General features: G+C 47.6%; 1 protein-coding gene and 1 long non-coding RNA gene across 11 annotated transcripts in view; one reads left to right on the forward strand and one right to left on the reverse strand.

The window, feature by feature from the left end:
• The window catches only part of fbxw7 (F-box and WD repeat domain containing 7), a 203,649-nt gene that overhangs the window by 10,999 nt on the left and 177,244 nt on the right, over positions 1 to 15,406 (reverse strand). For 4 of the 10 annotated variants that reach the window (XM_090210444.1, XM_090210451.1, XM_090210447.1 and 1 more), the window contains 3 exons: positions 13,412 to 13,535; positions 13,033 to 13,169; positions 11,742 to 11,855 (listed from right to left, as the gene is read on the reverse strand). In XM_090210444.1, the coding sequence (XP_090066570.1) occupies positions 11,742 to 11,855; positions 13,033 to 13,169; positions 13,412 to 13,535 (375 nt within the window). Of the gene's footprint in view, positions 1 to 9,182; positions 9,386 to 11,741; positions 11,856 to 13,032; positions 13,173 to 13,411; positions 13,536 to 15,406 lie in introns of those variants that run through there. The other 6 variants (XM_090210443.1, XM_090210449.1, XM_090210446.1 and 3 more) reach the window with 3 other exon arrangements.
• The window catches only part of LOC149975112 (uncharacterized), a 49,707-nt gene continuing 39,545 nt past the window's right edge, over positions 5,245 to 15,406 (forward strand). Inside the window, exons 1-2 of the long non-coding RNA XR_016488817.1 lie at positions 5,245 to 5,376; positions 5,745 to 5,806. This is a non-coding gene — a long non-coding RNA (uncharacterized LOC149975112). The remainder of the gene's footprint in view (positions 5,377 to 5,744; positions 5,807 to 15,406) is intronic.

Raw genomic sequence — 15,406 nt, forward strand, 5'->3', positions numbered from 1 at the left:
CCGGTTTGGCGGTGGGTCAGTCATGGTGTGGGGTGGCATTTCTTTGGGGTGCCGCACAGCCCTCCATGTGCTCGCCAGAGGTAGCCTGACTGCCATTAGGTACCGAGATGTGATCCTCAGACCCCTTGTGAGACCATATACTGGTGCGGTTGGGAGGAGATCCCTCAGGAGACCATCCGCCACCTCATCAGGAGCATGCCCAGGCGTTGTAGGGAGGTCATACAGGCACGTGGAGGCCACACACACTACTGAGCCTCATTTTGACTTGATTTAAGGACATTACATCAAAGTTGGATCAGCCTGTAGTGTGGTTTTCCACTTTAATTTTGAGTGTGACTCCAAATCCAGACCTCCATGGGTTGATAAATTTGATTTCCATCGATAATTTTTGTGTGATTTTGTTGTCAGCACATTCAACTATGTAAAGAAAGAAGTATTTAATAAGAATATTTCATTCATTCAGATCTAGGATGTGTTATTTTAGTGTTCCCTTTATTATATTTATTATATTATTATTATTATTATTATTATTATTATTATATTATTATTATATTATTTATAAAAAATATATAAATATGTATATATATCTTTAGAGTTTTGAAGTAATGTAAGAAAATAATTTCACTCAAGTTTGAGATTGACCCTCCGATGATTGGATGAAAGTCTAGTTGAAGACAGGATGGGATATCAGGCTGAGATCACGTTCCATTCAGAAGGTATAACAAAGTGAATTTAAATTGTTCTGATCTTTCCTAAAAACCTTTAGTCAAGTCAATCCACAAGTAACTGCAGCACAGGAGGGGGATAAAATGTATTATATTGACCTTTCTCCGTCTAAGGGAATTGATTTATACTCATCTACAGTTGAATGAGGAGCCATTTCCTTCTGTTGTTCCAAGAAGATGGAAGTCCTGGGGTTCAAATACTTTCTCTGGGCTTTATTGGGCTTTGCTGGTGCAATCTAACCAACACATTAGCTGGAAACGTGCAAAACCCGACCATCTGACACGCTAGGCAGACTCGAGCAACCACTAAGTATTTGAAAGAGTTCAAATAGTATTTGAACCCAAGTCTGGAGTACAGGTGGTGACAAAGCCTTCCAAAAAAGGGACCCATTCTTCCTAATTTGCAAAGCTAGATTAGCTATTGATTACAGTACAGTGATTAAAGAAATCTTTCCAATCTATTCTATTCAATTTGTAACGGCCTCCATAGCCATTATCCCGCTAAATGTAATTATCCCTCGAATTTAATTAGATTTTTTGGGGATGGGATGGTAAACCGGAGGAACCAGTCTGTTCCGGGGGCGTTATGATCCGTGCCGGGACGTGTCGCGGAGGGTGTAAAACACGTGACCTCCTGACTGAAGCTGATAAAGTGGTGAGCGTCCAGCGACCGTCAAGGCAAAGCGGGGGGGCAGGGGTTTTATTGAGGTGAGTGAGTAGGGTGTAACTGCAGTCTCTCTCTCTCTCACTCTCCCATCTCAGTTCCACTCTCCATCCATCTCCCTTGCTCTCCTGTGATAAACAGGGACGCTTCATTAACTTTGGGACGTAACCTTTTCTCGCCAATGTCACGAGCTATTTGTCTAACTGCAGTCAGGCCTCCATTTGCTCAGCTTCATAACGGTTATATTGTGGGAAGAGGAGGAGACAATTAGTAATGGTTCAAAGCAGGATATAATGAGATGAAAGCTTCTGCTATGACTGAGCGAGTTGATCACCAACTAACAGTGACTGTCAACAACAGTAAACTGTCAAATAGATAGTGGGTAAAATACAGTGGAGGTTCTTGGCATGTTGTTCGTTCAGCTGTCAACATAGTACCAGGTTGTGGTCATGAATGCATTGAATGAGATCAGTATTATATGTATACATCTTTTTGAGTGCATCACATCAAACCACTGTCCTGAGTCAAAGTACTCAACACACAGCAAGTATGTTACCAGGGTGATGGACTCCCAAGCAAAACAAGCCCAGGGTTCTGACATTCGGGTTCCAAGAACGTGGAAGCTTTCTCCCCTGCTCTCGGGTGATTACAGCCTACTTCAGAGTCAAGGAGGGAAGGACCCCTGAAAGTGGAGGCTAAGGTGACTATTTATCTGCCTGTGTTGAACAAATATTAAGAGGCATCTCTCTGCGTCTCAGAGGAAGATTAGGCATTCTTCCTCGAGGGCCTGTTAGGGGCAGGTTTGAAGACCAAGGGTTTGATCAAGTGCTCTATTTTTGCATTACACTTCCTTCCTGAATCCTTTGATCCTTGGCGTTAAAATGTTGGAAAAGTACCCTGTATTGCTCTTCCCCACAGTTATCTTTCAATTGGGGAGACCATGTTGTTTTTCTACTGTGCCTGCTGACAGTTGTCTCCTTCCCATAATGGTCACCTTTCCCAGAACGCAGTCTTCAGAACACAAAACAAACCGACAAAACCAGGTCGGCTGACTGACTAAGCGAGGATGCCAACAGACAGGTGATGCTAAGTAAAGGTAAAAGGCTAGCCCGCTAGCCCCGGGAGATAAACAAACAGGGTCTATTACAAGGCTATGAGAAAGCTGCACAGTGCAAAATAACAAGATGGTCACATATATACGAGGCTAGACAACGTTAGCGGGAAACTCAGACGAGGCCAGTTTGCAGACCTTGTTGTGTTTATCAGACAGAGCTCACAGCCCAGTAGAGGTCAGATGTAAGGAGCCTATATGCTGGAGAGGAATGTTTGTGTACAGAGGTGTTTTCTTGCTGCCGCATGCATTTGAACAGACCTGGTGGTTACCCAAGATCTCATTATGACTCAGAGGTACAGAGGGAGTGGGAGAGAGAGGGGGAGGGAGAGAGAGGGTGGGTGGGGGAGGGAGAGAGAGGGTGGGTGGGGGAGAGAGAGAGAGAGAGGGTGGGGGAGGGAGAGAGGGTGGGGGAGGGAGAGAGAGAAAGGGTGGGGGAGAGAGAGAGAGGGTGGGGGAGAGAGAGAGAGGGTGGGGGAGAGAGAGAGAGGGTGGGGGAGAGAGAGAGAGGGTGGGGGAGAGAGAGAGAGGGTGGGGGAGGGAGAGAGAGGGTGGGGGAGGGAGAGAGAGGGTGGGGGTGGGAGAGAGAGAGAGAGGGTGGGGGAGGGAGAGAGAGAGAGGGTGGGGGGGAGAGAGAGAGGGTGGGGGAGGGAGGGAGAGAGAGGGTGGGGGAGGGAGAGAGAGAGAGGGTGGGGGAGGGAGAGAGAGAGGGTGGGGGAGGGAGGGAGAGAGGGTGGGAGGGAGAGAGGGTGGGAGAGAGAGAGAGGGTGGGAGAGAGAGAGAGGGTGGGGGAGGGAGAGAGGGTGGGGGAGGGAGAGAGGTTGTGGGAGGGAGAGAGGGTGGGGGAGGGAGAGAGAGAGAGAGGGTGGGTGGGGGAGGGAGAGAGGGTGGGGGAGGGAGAGAGAGAGAGGGTGGGAGAGAGAGAGAGAGAGAGAGAGGGTGGGTGGGAGAGAGAGAGAGGGTGGGTGGGGGAGGGAGAGAGAGAGGGTGGGGGAGAGAGAGAGAGGGTGGGGGAGGGAGAGAGAGAGAGAGTGGGGGAGGGAGAGAGAGATAGGGTGGGGGAGGGAGAGAGAGAGAGAGGGTGGGGCAGGGAGAGAGAGAGAGAAGGTGGGGGAGGGAGAGAGAAAGAGGGTGGGGGAGGGAGAGAGAGAGAGGGTGGGGGAGGGAGAGAGAGAGAGAGAGGGTGGGGGAGGGAGAGAGAGAGAGAGAGGGTGGGGGAGGGAGAGAGAGAGAGAGGGTGGGGGAGGGAGAGAGAGAGGGTGGGGGAGGGAGAGAGAGAGGGTGGGGGAGGGAGAGAGAGAGGGTGGGGGAGGGAGAGAGAGAGGGTGGGGGAGGGAGAGAGAGAGAGGGTGGGGGAGGGAGAGGGAGAGAGGGTGGGGGAGGGAGAGAGAGAGGGTGGGGGAGGGAGAGAGAGAGGGTGGGGGAGGGAGAGAGAGAGGGTGGGGGAGGGAGAGAGAGAGGGTGGGGGAGGGAGAGAGAGGGTGGGGGAGGGAGAGAGAGGGTGGGGGAGGGAGAGAGAGGGTGGGGGAGGGAGAGAGAGGGTGGGGGAGGAGGGAGAGAGTGGGGGAGGAGGGAGAGAGTGGGGGAGGGAGGAGAGAGGGAGGGAGAGAGGGTGGAGGGAGGGAGAGAGGGTGGGGGGAGGGAAGGAGAGAGGGTGGGGGGAGGGAAGGAGAGAGGGTGGGGGGAGGGAGAGAGAGGGTGGGGAGGGAGAGGGTGGGGGAGGGAGAGAGAGGGTGGTTGAGGGAGAGAGAGGGTGGGGGAGGGAGAGAGAGGGTGGGGGAGGGAGAGAGAGGGTGGGGGAGGGAGAGAGGGTGGGAGGGAAAACATGAAAAAGAGAGATGTCCTTTCAAGGACAATGGAGGAGGGATAAAGTGAATAAACTGAGAGAACAAGGTTTTTCTCAGCACTGTGCAAATGGCCCCGTTACACAGGAGAAGGGTGTAAACTCTACGTGATAAGACCTCCGCATGCATTCCTGGGTCTTGATGACACGGCCTCAGAAGTTTCTGTTTGAAGGTCAACACAGACCTGCCGTTGATCCATGTTAGTCACGCTCTCAGCTGTGATTCCACATCTAGCTTGTGGGGACATGCCAGGTCTGGATACGCCGATTAGTATGAACATAATAACATAGGCTAACCTGTTAGAGCTCTAGCGGCGCTATTTCATTTTTGGATAAAAAACGTTCCCGTTTTAAGCGCGATATTTTGTCACGAAAAGATGCTCGACTATGCATATTCTTGACAGTTTTGGAAAGAAAACACTCTGAAGTTTCAGAATCTGCAAAGATTTTGTCTGTAAGTGCCCCAGAACTCATTCTACAGGCGAAACCAAGATGATGCATCACCCAGGAATTAGCAGAATTTCTGAAGCTCTGTTTTCCATTCTCTCCTTATATGGCTGTGATTGCGCAACGAATGAGCCTACACTTTCTGTCGTTCGCCCAAGGTCTTAGCAGCATTGTGACGTATTTGTAGGCATATCATTGGAAGATTGACCATAAGAGACTACATTTTCCAAGTGTCCGCCTGGTGTCCTGCGTCGAATTCGGTGCGCAATTGCCAGCTGCTTCTACTTTACCATTTGATTCAGGGGAGAAAGCATGTGTCCAAGAACAATGTATCAATGAAGAGATATGTGAAAAACACCTTGATGATTGATTCTAAACAACGTTTGCCATGTTATTATGGAGTTATGGAGTTAATTTGGAAAAAAGTTCGCGTTTTGAGGACTGAATTTTCGGATTTTTTTTGGTAGCCAAATGTGATGTATAAAACGGAGCTATTTCTAATACACAAGGAATCTTTTTGGAAAAACTGAGCATCTGCTATCTAACTGAGAGTATCCTCATTGAAAACATCAGAAGTTCTTCAAAGGTAAATGATTTTATTTGAAGGCTTTTATGTTTTTGTTAATGTTGCGTGCTGGATGCTAACGCTAATGCTAACGCTAAATGCTAACGCGAAATGCTAACGCTAGCTAGCTACTTTTACACAAATGATTGTTTTCCTATGGTTGAGAAGCATATTTTGAAAATCTGAGATGACAGTGTTGTTTACAAAAGGCTAAGCTTGAGAGATGGCATATTTATTTCATTTCATTTGCGATTTTCATAAATAGTTAACGTTGTGTTATGCTAATGAGCATGCTGATAGATTTACACAATCCTGGATACAGGGGTTTTTTCATAGCTAAACGTGACGCAGAAAACGGAGCAATTTGTCCTAAACAAATATTCTTTCAGGAAAAACTGAACATTTGCTATCTGAGAGTCTCCTCATTGAAAACATCTGAAGTTCTTCAAAGGTAAATGATTTTATTTGAATGCTTTTCTGTTTTTTTGTGTAAATGTTGCCAGCTGAATGCTAATGCTAAATGCTACGTTAGCCATCAATACTGTTACACAAATGCTTGTTTTGCAATGGTTGAGAAGCATATTTTGAAAATCTGAGATGACAGTGTTGTTAACAAAAGGCTAAGCTTGAGAGCTAGCATATTTATTTCATTTCATTTGCGATTTTCATGAATAGTTAACGTTGCGTTATGGTAATGAGCTTGAGTCTGTATTCACGATCCCGGATCCGGGATGGGGAGATCAGAAAGGCTAACAGTCTCTCACAACGACACACATGTCAAAACACAGTCTACAAAGATGAGACATAACCCCAACCAGAACAATCAATTAGATTTCAATAAAATAAACATTGAATGTAGAAAGAGGAGGAAGGGAATCGCGACTAAGGTACACAATAGTACATTTTGGTAGATAGAAGGTGCTCTTTGGTAAAAGGGGTAAATTGGTCATCAAAAAGAAAGGAGGACCAAGGCACTCTTCATATAATTCATTAAAATGCCTTTATTTGTATGGTATGTTCAATAGAAACAACGTTTAAAAAAAAACTACCTTTCTAAGTGTTCTGATACTTCTAGCTTGGAGTTGTATATTCATGATAACATGGCTACAGTATTTCACTTTTTAATGTGTATAGTATTGCTTACTAGGTGTTGTCCAATCAATTTTGTAACCACTCCCTCTTCCAATTAGGGCTAATTGGAAAAGCTGTTCAAAAGAGGACATTGTATTATTTCTTTGTACTCCCTGACAAAAGGCCATGCAGCCGAAACGCGTCAGATTTTTAAAACATTGAATGTGTTGCTTCAGTTCAATACATGTAGTTCTCATATACAAGGAGATCAATGGCCTCATTATGAGGCATACACTCAATTAGTAATGTCTGGAGCTCCTCATGTTATTATCTGAGGTGAAGGTGAACCAGGAATACACAGCTAGAGTGTGTGTGTGTGTTGCCTTTCCTCTCTGTGATAGAGGGAATCTGCCTGCCATTTTAGATCAGCCTGACAGGCAGCGGAGTGTGTGTGACAGGCAGCAGAGTTGTCTGTTGACGGGCACAAGGACTTTTCACTGCTCCAGCACACAGACAGACAGCCTTTGAAGCACTGGCTGCGTGTACAGTGTGTGTGTACCGTGTGTGTAGATCGAAGCTTGACAGCTCTCATTGAAAGCGAAGGGCAGCAAAGACAAAGGTGCAGGCCTCAGACGGACTCAGCAGCCAGCACCATATTCCACGACAACATCCGATCGCTAGGCTACTGAAGACAGGCAGACTGAGGAAAACTAACAGACAATTTAAAAGTCTGGGGCAGCAGTAAGCAAAATGCTAATATGTAAAAAAAAAAAAGATTAAAAAAGATTAAAAAAAGAGCATCAACAATGAAGCCAAACCGAAGCAGCTCTCCGTCTAAGCCCAGACCATCATTTCACGGCATTGTGGTTTCTAGCCTCCTCTTCTTCAGTCTCAAAGCAAACGGTCTTAACAGAACTCCAATGGCGTCCTGTTATCTTACTTAGCCGCAGAGCAATGCGGAATTCCAGGTTTGTGCTTCCCAAATGGCACCCTACGGTGGGCCCTGGTCAAAAGTAGTGCACTATAAAGGGCATAGGTTGCCATTTGGGACGCAAGCCAGTCTCTCAAGGAGATGAGTAAGGAAGCGTTCGTTGAGTAATCTGCTGGTGCAATCATGTCTTGATTGCTCACAGTTGGGGTGTCCTGAATCACTCCCATACTGTATGATAGTACTGACGGAGTGAGAGAGAAACCCCTCTGGTATCTAAAGGACAAGAATAACAATCCTAGTCTTAGATAATGATGGAATCTTTCATTGGCGACATGAAAGGCTAAATTCCAGTGGAAGATCCATTATCTGATCTGAAGAATGTCTGCTGTGACGCACGATGGAAATGAAATGGTAAATGTTGCTGGATGGGATACGTTGTACATGCGAGCCATGTCTAACAGGGAAAATCTATGGAGGACACGACAGCACCAGACACGTGCCTTGTTCCATTTTGTTCCAAGTGATGTATCAATGCCAGGTGCTACTTTGAGAAATGCAACTGGGGGGCTGAACATGCCATAAAAGGAATAGGAGGTCCATCACATTCGTTCTAAACAGTAGGCTTTGCACTGTGTTTGTTCTCTACATTAGAACATGTTCAGCAGATTATTTCATTCACTTGACTACTCCCCTCTCTACCGGTCAGGGACAGAACCCTCGCCAAAAGTAGTGCACTATATACGGAATAGGGTGCCATTTTGGACACAAGCTTGGTCTAATCACTGAATCCAGTGGCTGGGATAACGAAGTCATATTCAGACTGCACATCCTCTTTGGGACAGAGGAATTCAAAACACTCGGGTTGTGACATTCCTGTCTGTTCCAGCTCATCTTCATCAAAATAAAAGCGTCCCCAAACCAAACAGAGAGAGTCCGGACCGAGACCTTGTGGGCTGCAGCTGAAGGACAACAGAACTAAAAAAAAGAGATAGATGCTTCAGACGGACATGGAGGCCAGTCTAGAGAGGGAGTCAACATTGTCCCTCTGTAATATCCCAGTAAAACAACAGCGGAAGAGCGAAAACCTTCTCAAAGTAGCAGCTTGCATTGACACATCACTTGAAAGAGTGAAAAGCATGTCTTTCAAGGTCCATTTTCAAGCGTGGGTTTCTCTCCATCTCCTATTGATCCAGTGGTGAATAAGCCCTTAGTCTGGATGTTAGCTGCTGAAAGCTGGGCAGGAATAGGCTTCCCTGAGCTCCTGTGAGGCTGAAGGTTTACGCCACTTAAGCTGGGACTTGGAGTGGAACACCAAGGTAGGAGAGGAAACACACAAGCGAGGGCACACACACATACACTCCCACACACAGGCATAACACACACGTACTCCCACACACACGCGCACTCCCACGCATGTACTCCCACACACCCGCGCACTCTCCCCCACACTCACCCCCACACGCGCACTCACCCCCACACGCGCACCCACCCCCTCACGCGCACTCACCCCCACACGCGCACTCACCCCCACACGCGCACTCACCCCCACACGCGCACTCCCACGTACTCCCACACACACGCATGTTCTCCCACACACACGCATGTTCTCCCACACACACACTCCCACACGTACTCCTACGCACTCCCACACACACACACTTCCGTACACACTCCTACGCGCACACACACACTCCCACCCACACACGTACATACTCCCACCCACACGTACGTACTCCCACCCACACACACGCAAGAATAAATAAGAACACCCACAACCCAAGGTCAGACAATCTGTAAAGAAAGAGGAGAGAGAGAAGCTAAAGTCCTGTCTGGCAGCCAGGCAGACATTTTGGCTATTTGCTGTGGAAACAGAAGCAGGATCAGGAAGAAGAATCCGGTAGCAGCTCTGGACTATTCTTTGGCAGGGGTCATCCAGGGGTCAGGTCAAAACAAGCCTGGCTTGTCACGGCGAGAGATGATTGATGGTGAATGTAAGGGCACTGCAGAGAGCGAGAGCGGGCAAAAGAGCTAGAGAGTGAGCGAGAGCAAAAGAGAGAGCAAGAGGGAGCGCGAGAGAGCAAAAGAGGGAGCGCGAGAGAGCAAAAGAGGGAGCGCGTGAGAGAGCAAAAGAGGGAGCGCGTGAGAGAGCAAAAGAGGGAGCGCGTGAGAGAGCAAAAGAGGGAGCGCGTGAGAGAGCAAAAGAGAGCGCGTGAGAGCAAAAGAGCGCGTGAGAGCAAAAGAGCGCGTGAGAGCAAAAGAGAGCGCAAAAGAGAGTGCGAGAGAGAGCAAAAGAGAGCGCGAGAGAGCAAAAGAGCGCGAGAGAGAGCAAAAGAGAGCGCGAGAGAGAGCAAAAGAGAGCGCGAGAGAGAGCAAAAGAGAGCGCGAGAGAGAGCAAAAGAGAGCGCGAGAGAGAGATAGCGAGAGAGAGCGCGAGAAAGAGAAAGCAAAAGAGAGCAAGAGAGAGAGCAAGAGAGAGCACAAATAAAGGAAATCTATTTTTTCCTCTTCTTGCAATGGAGATCTATCCACCAGCGGTTTAACGACTGATCTAGGATCAGCTCAAATTGCTTCAGTCCTGACTTCAACAAACAAGAGCAAACTTACTAATCTGGCTCAGGCGAAGATGCTCTCTAGATTCTTCCAAACTGATTTAGGATCAGCACACCTTTCTACAGCTCTGACCTCGACTGTCATAGTGAAATGAACAAATCTGGCACAGGAACAGCTGGTTGGGGCATAAAAGGTAACCAACCACACGGCAGGGAGGGAGGGGTGGGGGCGGTGTTTGTGGATCCAGCCCAGGTGCATCGTGGGACGTGGGAAGAGAATGGCCTCGGGCCAGACTGCTGGGTTACGATGACTAATCACGCACACACCTGTTCTGACCTCTGTCTTCACAGCATGGTGTGAGCAAGTCACTGCAGCATTAACCTGAGAGTTACAAGTCATCCGGATGGACATTACCCTAATGTTGGTGGTGTGAAGAGAGACAATCTGCATGGCTTCACGATCAGATGCCCTTGGTACTGATCTGTTCACATCAGCACAACGCTGAGAGAGACCGACAGACTGTATAATCACTGCTTGGCTGAGTGCCCAATTCAATCAACAGGGAGGAAGCTTTTCAGCTATGAGACACGACGCTGCCTCTTTTTTTCAGTGTTTCATGCACCTGGGCACCACTGACGCATTCAGAGTGTATTTGTAATTGTCCATGCAAGGATAGAACCATGTCTGAAACGTGTTGTTCCTTCCCTTTAGTCGTTCTCCTTGCACTTTAAAAAGCCAGAGAGCTTTGTCCTAAAGGAGAAATTTCATTAAGAGCTCCAGTGAAAATGGAGTTGGTGAAGACCAGGGAAGAGGTGATTTACAATACTCCCTGAGCCTCCCTACCTCTTGCTCTCCCTCTCTCAGCGAGGCCCACACCAACGCCACCATTTTAGTAGACCCTATAAACCAGCAACACAAGGCACGTGTCCCGCATCAGTCCCAGCCATGAATACCAAAAGCCCCTCCCTCGCCTGTCTGACGACACAGATCTTTCACTGGCTCTCCGCACAATGGCTAAGGCTGAATCTCCAACGGTACCCTGTCCCCTATGTAGTGCACTACTTTTGACCAGGGCCCATAGGTGGCTGGTCAAAAGTAGTGCACTACATAGAGAATAGGGTGACATTCGGGACAAAAACTACATGCAGGAGGAGGAAGAGAGAACAAAATGGATTCCAGACAATATGCTGCAGTATTGCAGGACAGGTGGTGTTATGTGCCAATGTTGAATGATGTCACTAATCAATTGCAATCTGGTCAGGGTCTCAGGGAGATTCTGGAGCATCAAGCGGTATCATTTGTGTAAAATCTCCAGTATGCAGTATACTGTAGCCTATGAATTTGAGTAAACCTTAAATGCAAAAATCAATACAAACCCATGACCATGAATCTGAGGTATTGAGTGAAGACACACTAAGTCATTTAAAGAGCTGCCATAGCATGTGGATTGACTTCCTGCTAACATGCTTCATTACAGATCAATGAGACGGTAATGAGAAATAGACCAGCTGTAATGTGTTCCTTCAGAATAGGAACTCATTACTATGTGTATTGCATTCCACATGACACTGAGATGCAGTGGGATGGAACAACCAATGAGACTTAGAGACACTATCACTTTTTAAACTCCTATTCATAGTCCCCAGAACAAAACAATACCAATCTACATACCAGCACCATACCAGTCTACATACCAGCACCATACCAGTCTACATACCAGCACAATACCAGTCTACAACTGAGACAACGGCGATTTTCTACATTCTGTGGTCAAAAAGGTTTGGACTAGTTTCAATGTGGGGGTTGGAGAGCGAGGGATGAGTGACAGTCGTACCTTTCCTGTGACAGCCGACCAGACCTTGAGCGAGTTGTCGTCAGAGCCGCTGACGATGCGGTTACCACAGAACTGGAGGCAGGTGATGACATGGTCATCATGACCCTTAAGCACCTAGAGAGGACAGAGGGATGGAGGGAGAGAGAGATGGATGACAGGGAGAAGGAGAGGACGGAGTGAAGGAGAATAAGATAAAATGTCAAGAACCAAACAGGAACAATGACAAGGCTGCATTTCTCCAGAGATCAAAGACTTGAGGTAAATGTCACGACGGCGCTTTGCAGGTGTACAGAGACCCCCTGTTCAAAATGACTTGTGTGTGTGTAAACTCGGCTGTGAGTGTATGTGTGTGTAAACTCAGCTGACGGACACGGGGGCCACAGAACTGCAGACTCGGCCAATGACAGAGCGCCTTACAGACAGACGCAGGGGAGTGTGAAGAGCAAGCGGGGTAACCACGGTTACGTCAGCCACTACTCCGTCTACAGTCACAAAAGGACCTGAGGGCTTTTTGAAATTAGCTAAATTAGCCATACGAGGCATATTAGGAAGATCACTCTCCCTTGCTAGTCATGCTCAATTTAAACTCTGAAAACACTCAAGAAATAGCAGTTTGATGTAGAATTGAGGTCATGTCGAGCTCTAGAGAAGAACTACCATAAAAAAAAAACTATCTATAAGAAATAAGAACTGTCACTACCAAAATCTTCTTTAGGAGAGGTTGAGAACTGACCCACCCATGGCTTCTAATAAAACCCAACATAAGAGCCTTATCGACTTGGACGCCTGATCTAATTCAAAGCCGCTTTATATAAAATCCATACGAGTCTCAAGGGAGTGTTAAGATATAATGAAACCGTCTAATGAGGAACGAAGAAAGGCTTTAGATTCTAAGTTTTATACAAAACCAGCAACTCCAAAGTTGAGAACTGAAGCAGAGTTAAATACTGTGGGCTAATGATAATTTTATTTGCCACACAGTATTATCTATATTATAAACTGGGTGGTTTTAGCCCTAAATGTTGATTGGCTGACAGCTGTGGTATATCAGACCGCATACCACGGGTATGACAAAACATGCATTTTTACATTGGTAAACAGTTTATAATAGCAATAAGGCAACTCGGTGGTTTGTGGTATACGGCCAATACACAACGGCTAAAGGCTGTATCCAGGCACTCCGCGTTGCGTTGTGCATAAGATTGGCCGTATACCACAATCTCCCGAGGTGCCTTACTGTTTACTTATATAAAATGTTGAGAATAAAGGGAAGCAAAGACAAAATGTCTACCTTGGGTGATCGGAGGTCTCCTCTCCTCCAGTTGGTGTCTATCCTATGCTGCCTGATGTACGCACACTTCCAGGGGCTGTGGGTGAAGCCCGGCTTGGTGATTTTCCTCTTCTTGAAGGCTAGAGGCTCATCAATGCCTGCTTGTGGAGAGATGAGAGGAGAGGAGCAGTGTCAGTCCGAGACTGCGTCAGAACGCAGAATATCTACCGTTTGCTCAGGCCATTGTCAATCTAGTCTGACCATTGTTCAAGATTGATCATATTGGCCAATGCTGGTGTCAATCATAGTCTGAAACTACTTCAGCATGTTCCTTTTGGCCAGTGCTTGTGCCTGTATACCGGTTCAGTGATTCCTATTGGCTAAGTGCGTCTAGACTGACCCTCCTCCCGGCACTTCTCCCTCCAGAGGAGGTTGTCCTCAGCCAGGATCCTCCAGTAACGACAGGTCTGAGCGGCCTGCAGCAGGTCCTTGGGCTCAAGGAACGACAGCACGTACAGGGCCAACTGACGGAGGAGAGGAAGGATGGAGGGAAGGAGAGAGAAAGGAGGAGAGAATGTTATTTTACAGCGTAAGGGCGTTGCCGTGGTTGAGTGGGTGGTCTGGGTCGAGTTGACCAACCCCACACCTCCTAAAATACCAGTGCTCTATAATTCAATAGCAGTGCTCTACAACTCAAACATACCTCATCCCCAAGCCATTATTGACGATCCAGAGCAATTGAGAGCATTAGAAAGTGTTTCATCGATGCAGCACAGCAGAACCCCTGATTGTGTATTGAGTTGGTTACATAACAGGGTACTACAGGGTGTCTTCATCTTACTACGTGTCTGTCTCATCCATATATGGATACAACTGAACTGCCCCCAGGGCTTGTTCTGTTGCTGCTTCTTTACTCTGCCTAGTGCCTACCACACCCTATCACACTCCAGCCTGAGAGACTGAGAGAAAAGAGAGAGAAAAAGAGTAAGAGAAAAAGAGCGAGAGAAAAAGAGTGAGAGGAGAGAAAAGAGCGAGAGAAAAAGAGTGAGAGAGAAAAGAGCGAGAGAAAAAGAGTGAGAGGAGAGAAAAGAGCGAGAGAAAGAGAGAAAAGAGCGAGAAAAAAAGAGCGAGAAAAGAGAAAAGAGCTAGAAAATAGAGAAAAGAGTGAGAAAATAGAGAAAAGAGTGAGAAAATAGAGAAAAGAGTGAGAAAATAGAGAAAAGAGTGAGAAGGAGAAAAGAGTGAGAAGGAGAAAAGAATGAGAGAAAAGAGTGAGAGTGAGAGAAAAGAGAGAACAAATGGGAAGCAAAGCAGAAACAGCTAAATGGGAAGAAACAAGGCAACAGTGAGAGGGAGCAAGACAGCCTGCCTGAGGCTCCAACCTCTGCTAAACAAGGCAACAGTGAGCAGGAGCAAGACTGCCTGCCTGAGGCTCCAACCTCTGCTAAACAAGGCAACAGTGAGCAGGAGCAAGACTGCCTGCCTGAGGCTCCAACCTCTGCTAAACAAGGCAACAGTGAGCAGGAGCAAGACTGCCTGCCTGAGGCTCCAACCTCTGCTAAACAAGGCAACAGTGAGCAGGAGCAAGACAGGCTGCCTCATGCTCCAACCTCTGCTAAACAAGGCAACAGTGAGAGGGAGCAAGACTGCCTGCCTGAGGCTCCAACCTCTGCTAAACAAGGCAACAGTGAGCAGGAGCAAGACTGCCTGCCTGAGGCTCCAACCTCTGCAAAACAAGGCAACAGTGAGCGGGAGCAAGACAAGTTGGCTCATGTTCCAACCTCTGCTAAACAAAACAGTCTGAAGGGGCTTGGCCACTGGAGCAAGCTGAGGGGAGGCTATTTAGACCATTATGGAACATTCCAGACTACTTCCCACACATCTCCCTTCACTCACTCCCTCCCCCATTACAGACTACTTCCCACAAATCTCCCTTCACTCACTCCCTCCCTTTTGCCTTTCTCTCCCCTCTTCCCCTCCCCGTCCAGACCTCCCTCACACCTGACAGACAGGAGGCAGGTGCCAGACTGAGACAGTCACTCTGATAAGGACCTCTCTGAGGAGTGACAGGAGGCTGTTTAAGATAGATCCCCTGAGACCGTAGAGTCCTGAACAGAGACACATTGGCCCGGTGTTATTAGTCCTCAGTTTGAGCGAAGGGTGACACACCTACCGAAAGGTGCCACTAAGGCTATTTCCAATGAGTTAAGTGGAGATAAGAAGACAGCTCAGGGAGCTTTCAGTTCTCACCTCTTTGGGCAACAGGGATGGATGGATGGATGGATGGGGAGATGGGAGCGTGCAGTTGGGGGAGTTAAAGAGGTGGTAAGGGAGCTTTGGTTCTCACTTCTTTAGGGATTAGAAAGCGAGAGGGAGGAGGAAGGGGCTAGAAAGC

The sequence above is a fragment of the Oncorhynchus mykiss genome, chromosome 19 (genome assembly GCF_057628025.1).
Source record: "Oncorhynchus mykiss isolate SJ-2025 chromosome 19, ASM5762802v1, whole genome shotgun sequence".
Classification (NCBI taxonomy): Eukaryota; Metazoa; Chordata; class Actinopteri; order Salmoniformes; family Salmonidae; genus Oncorhynchus; species Oncorhynchus mykiss.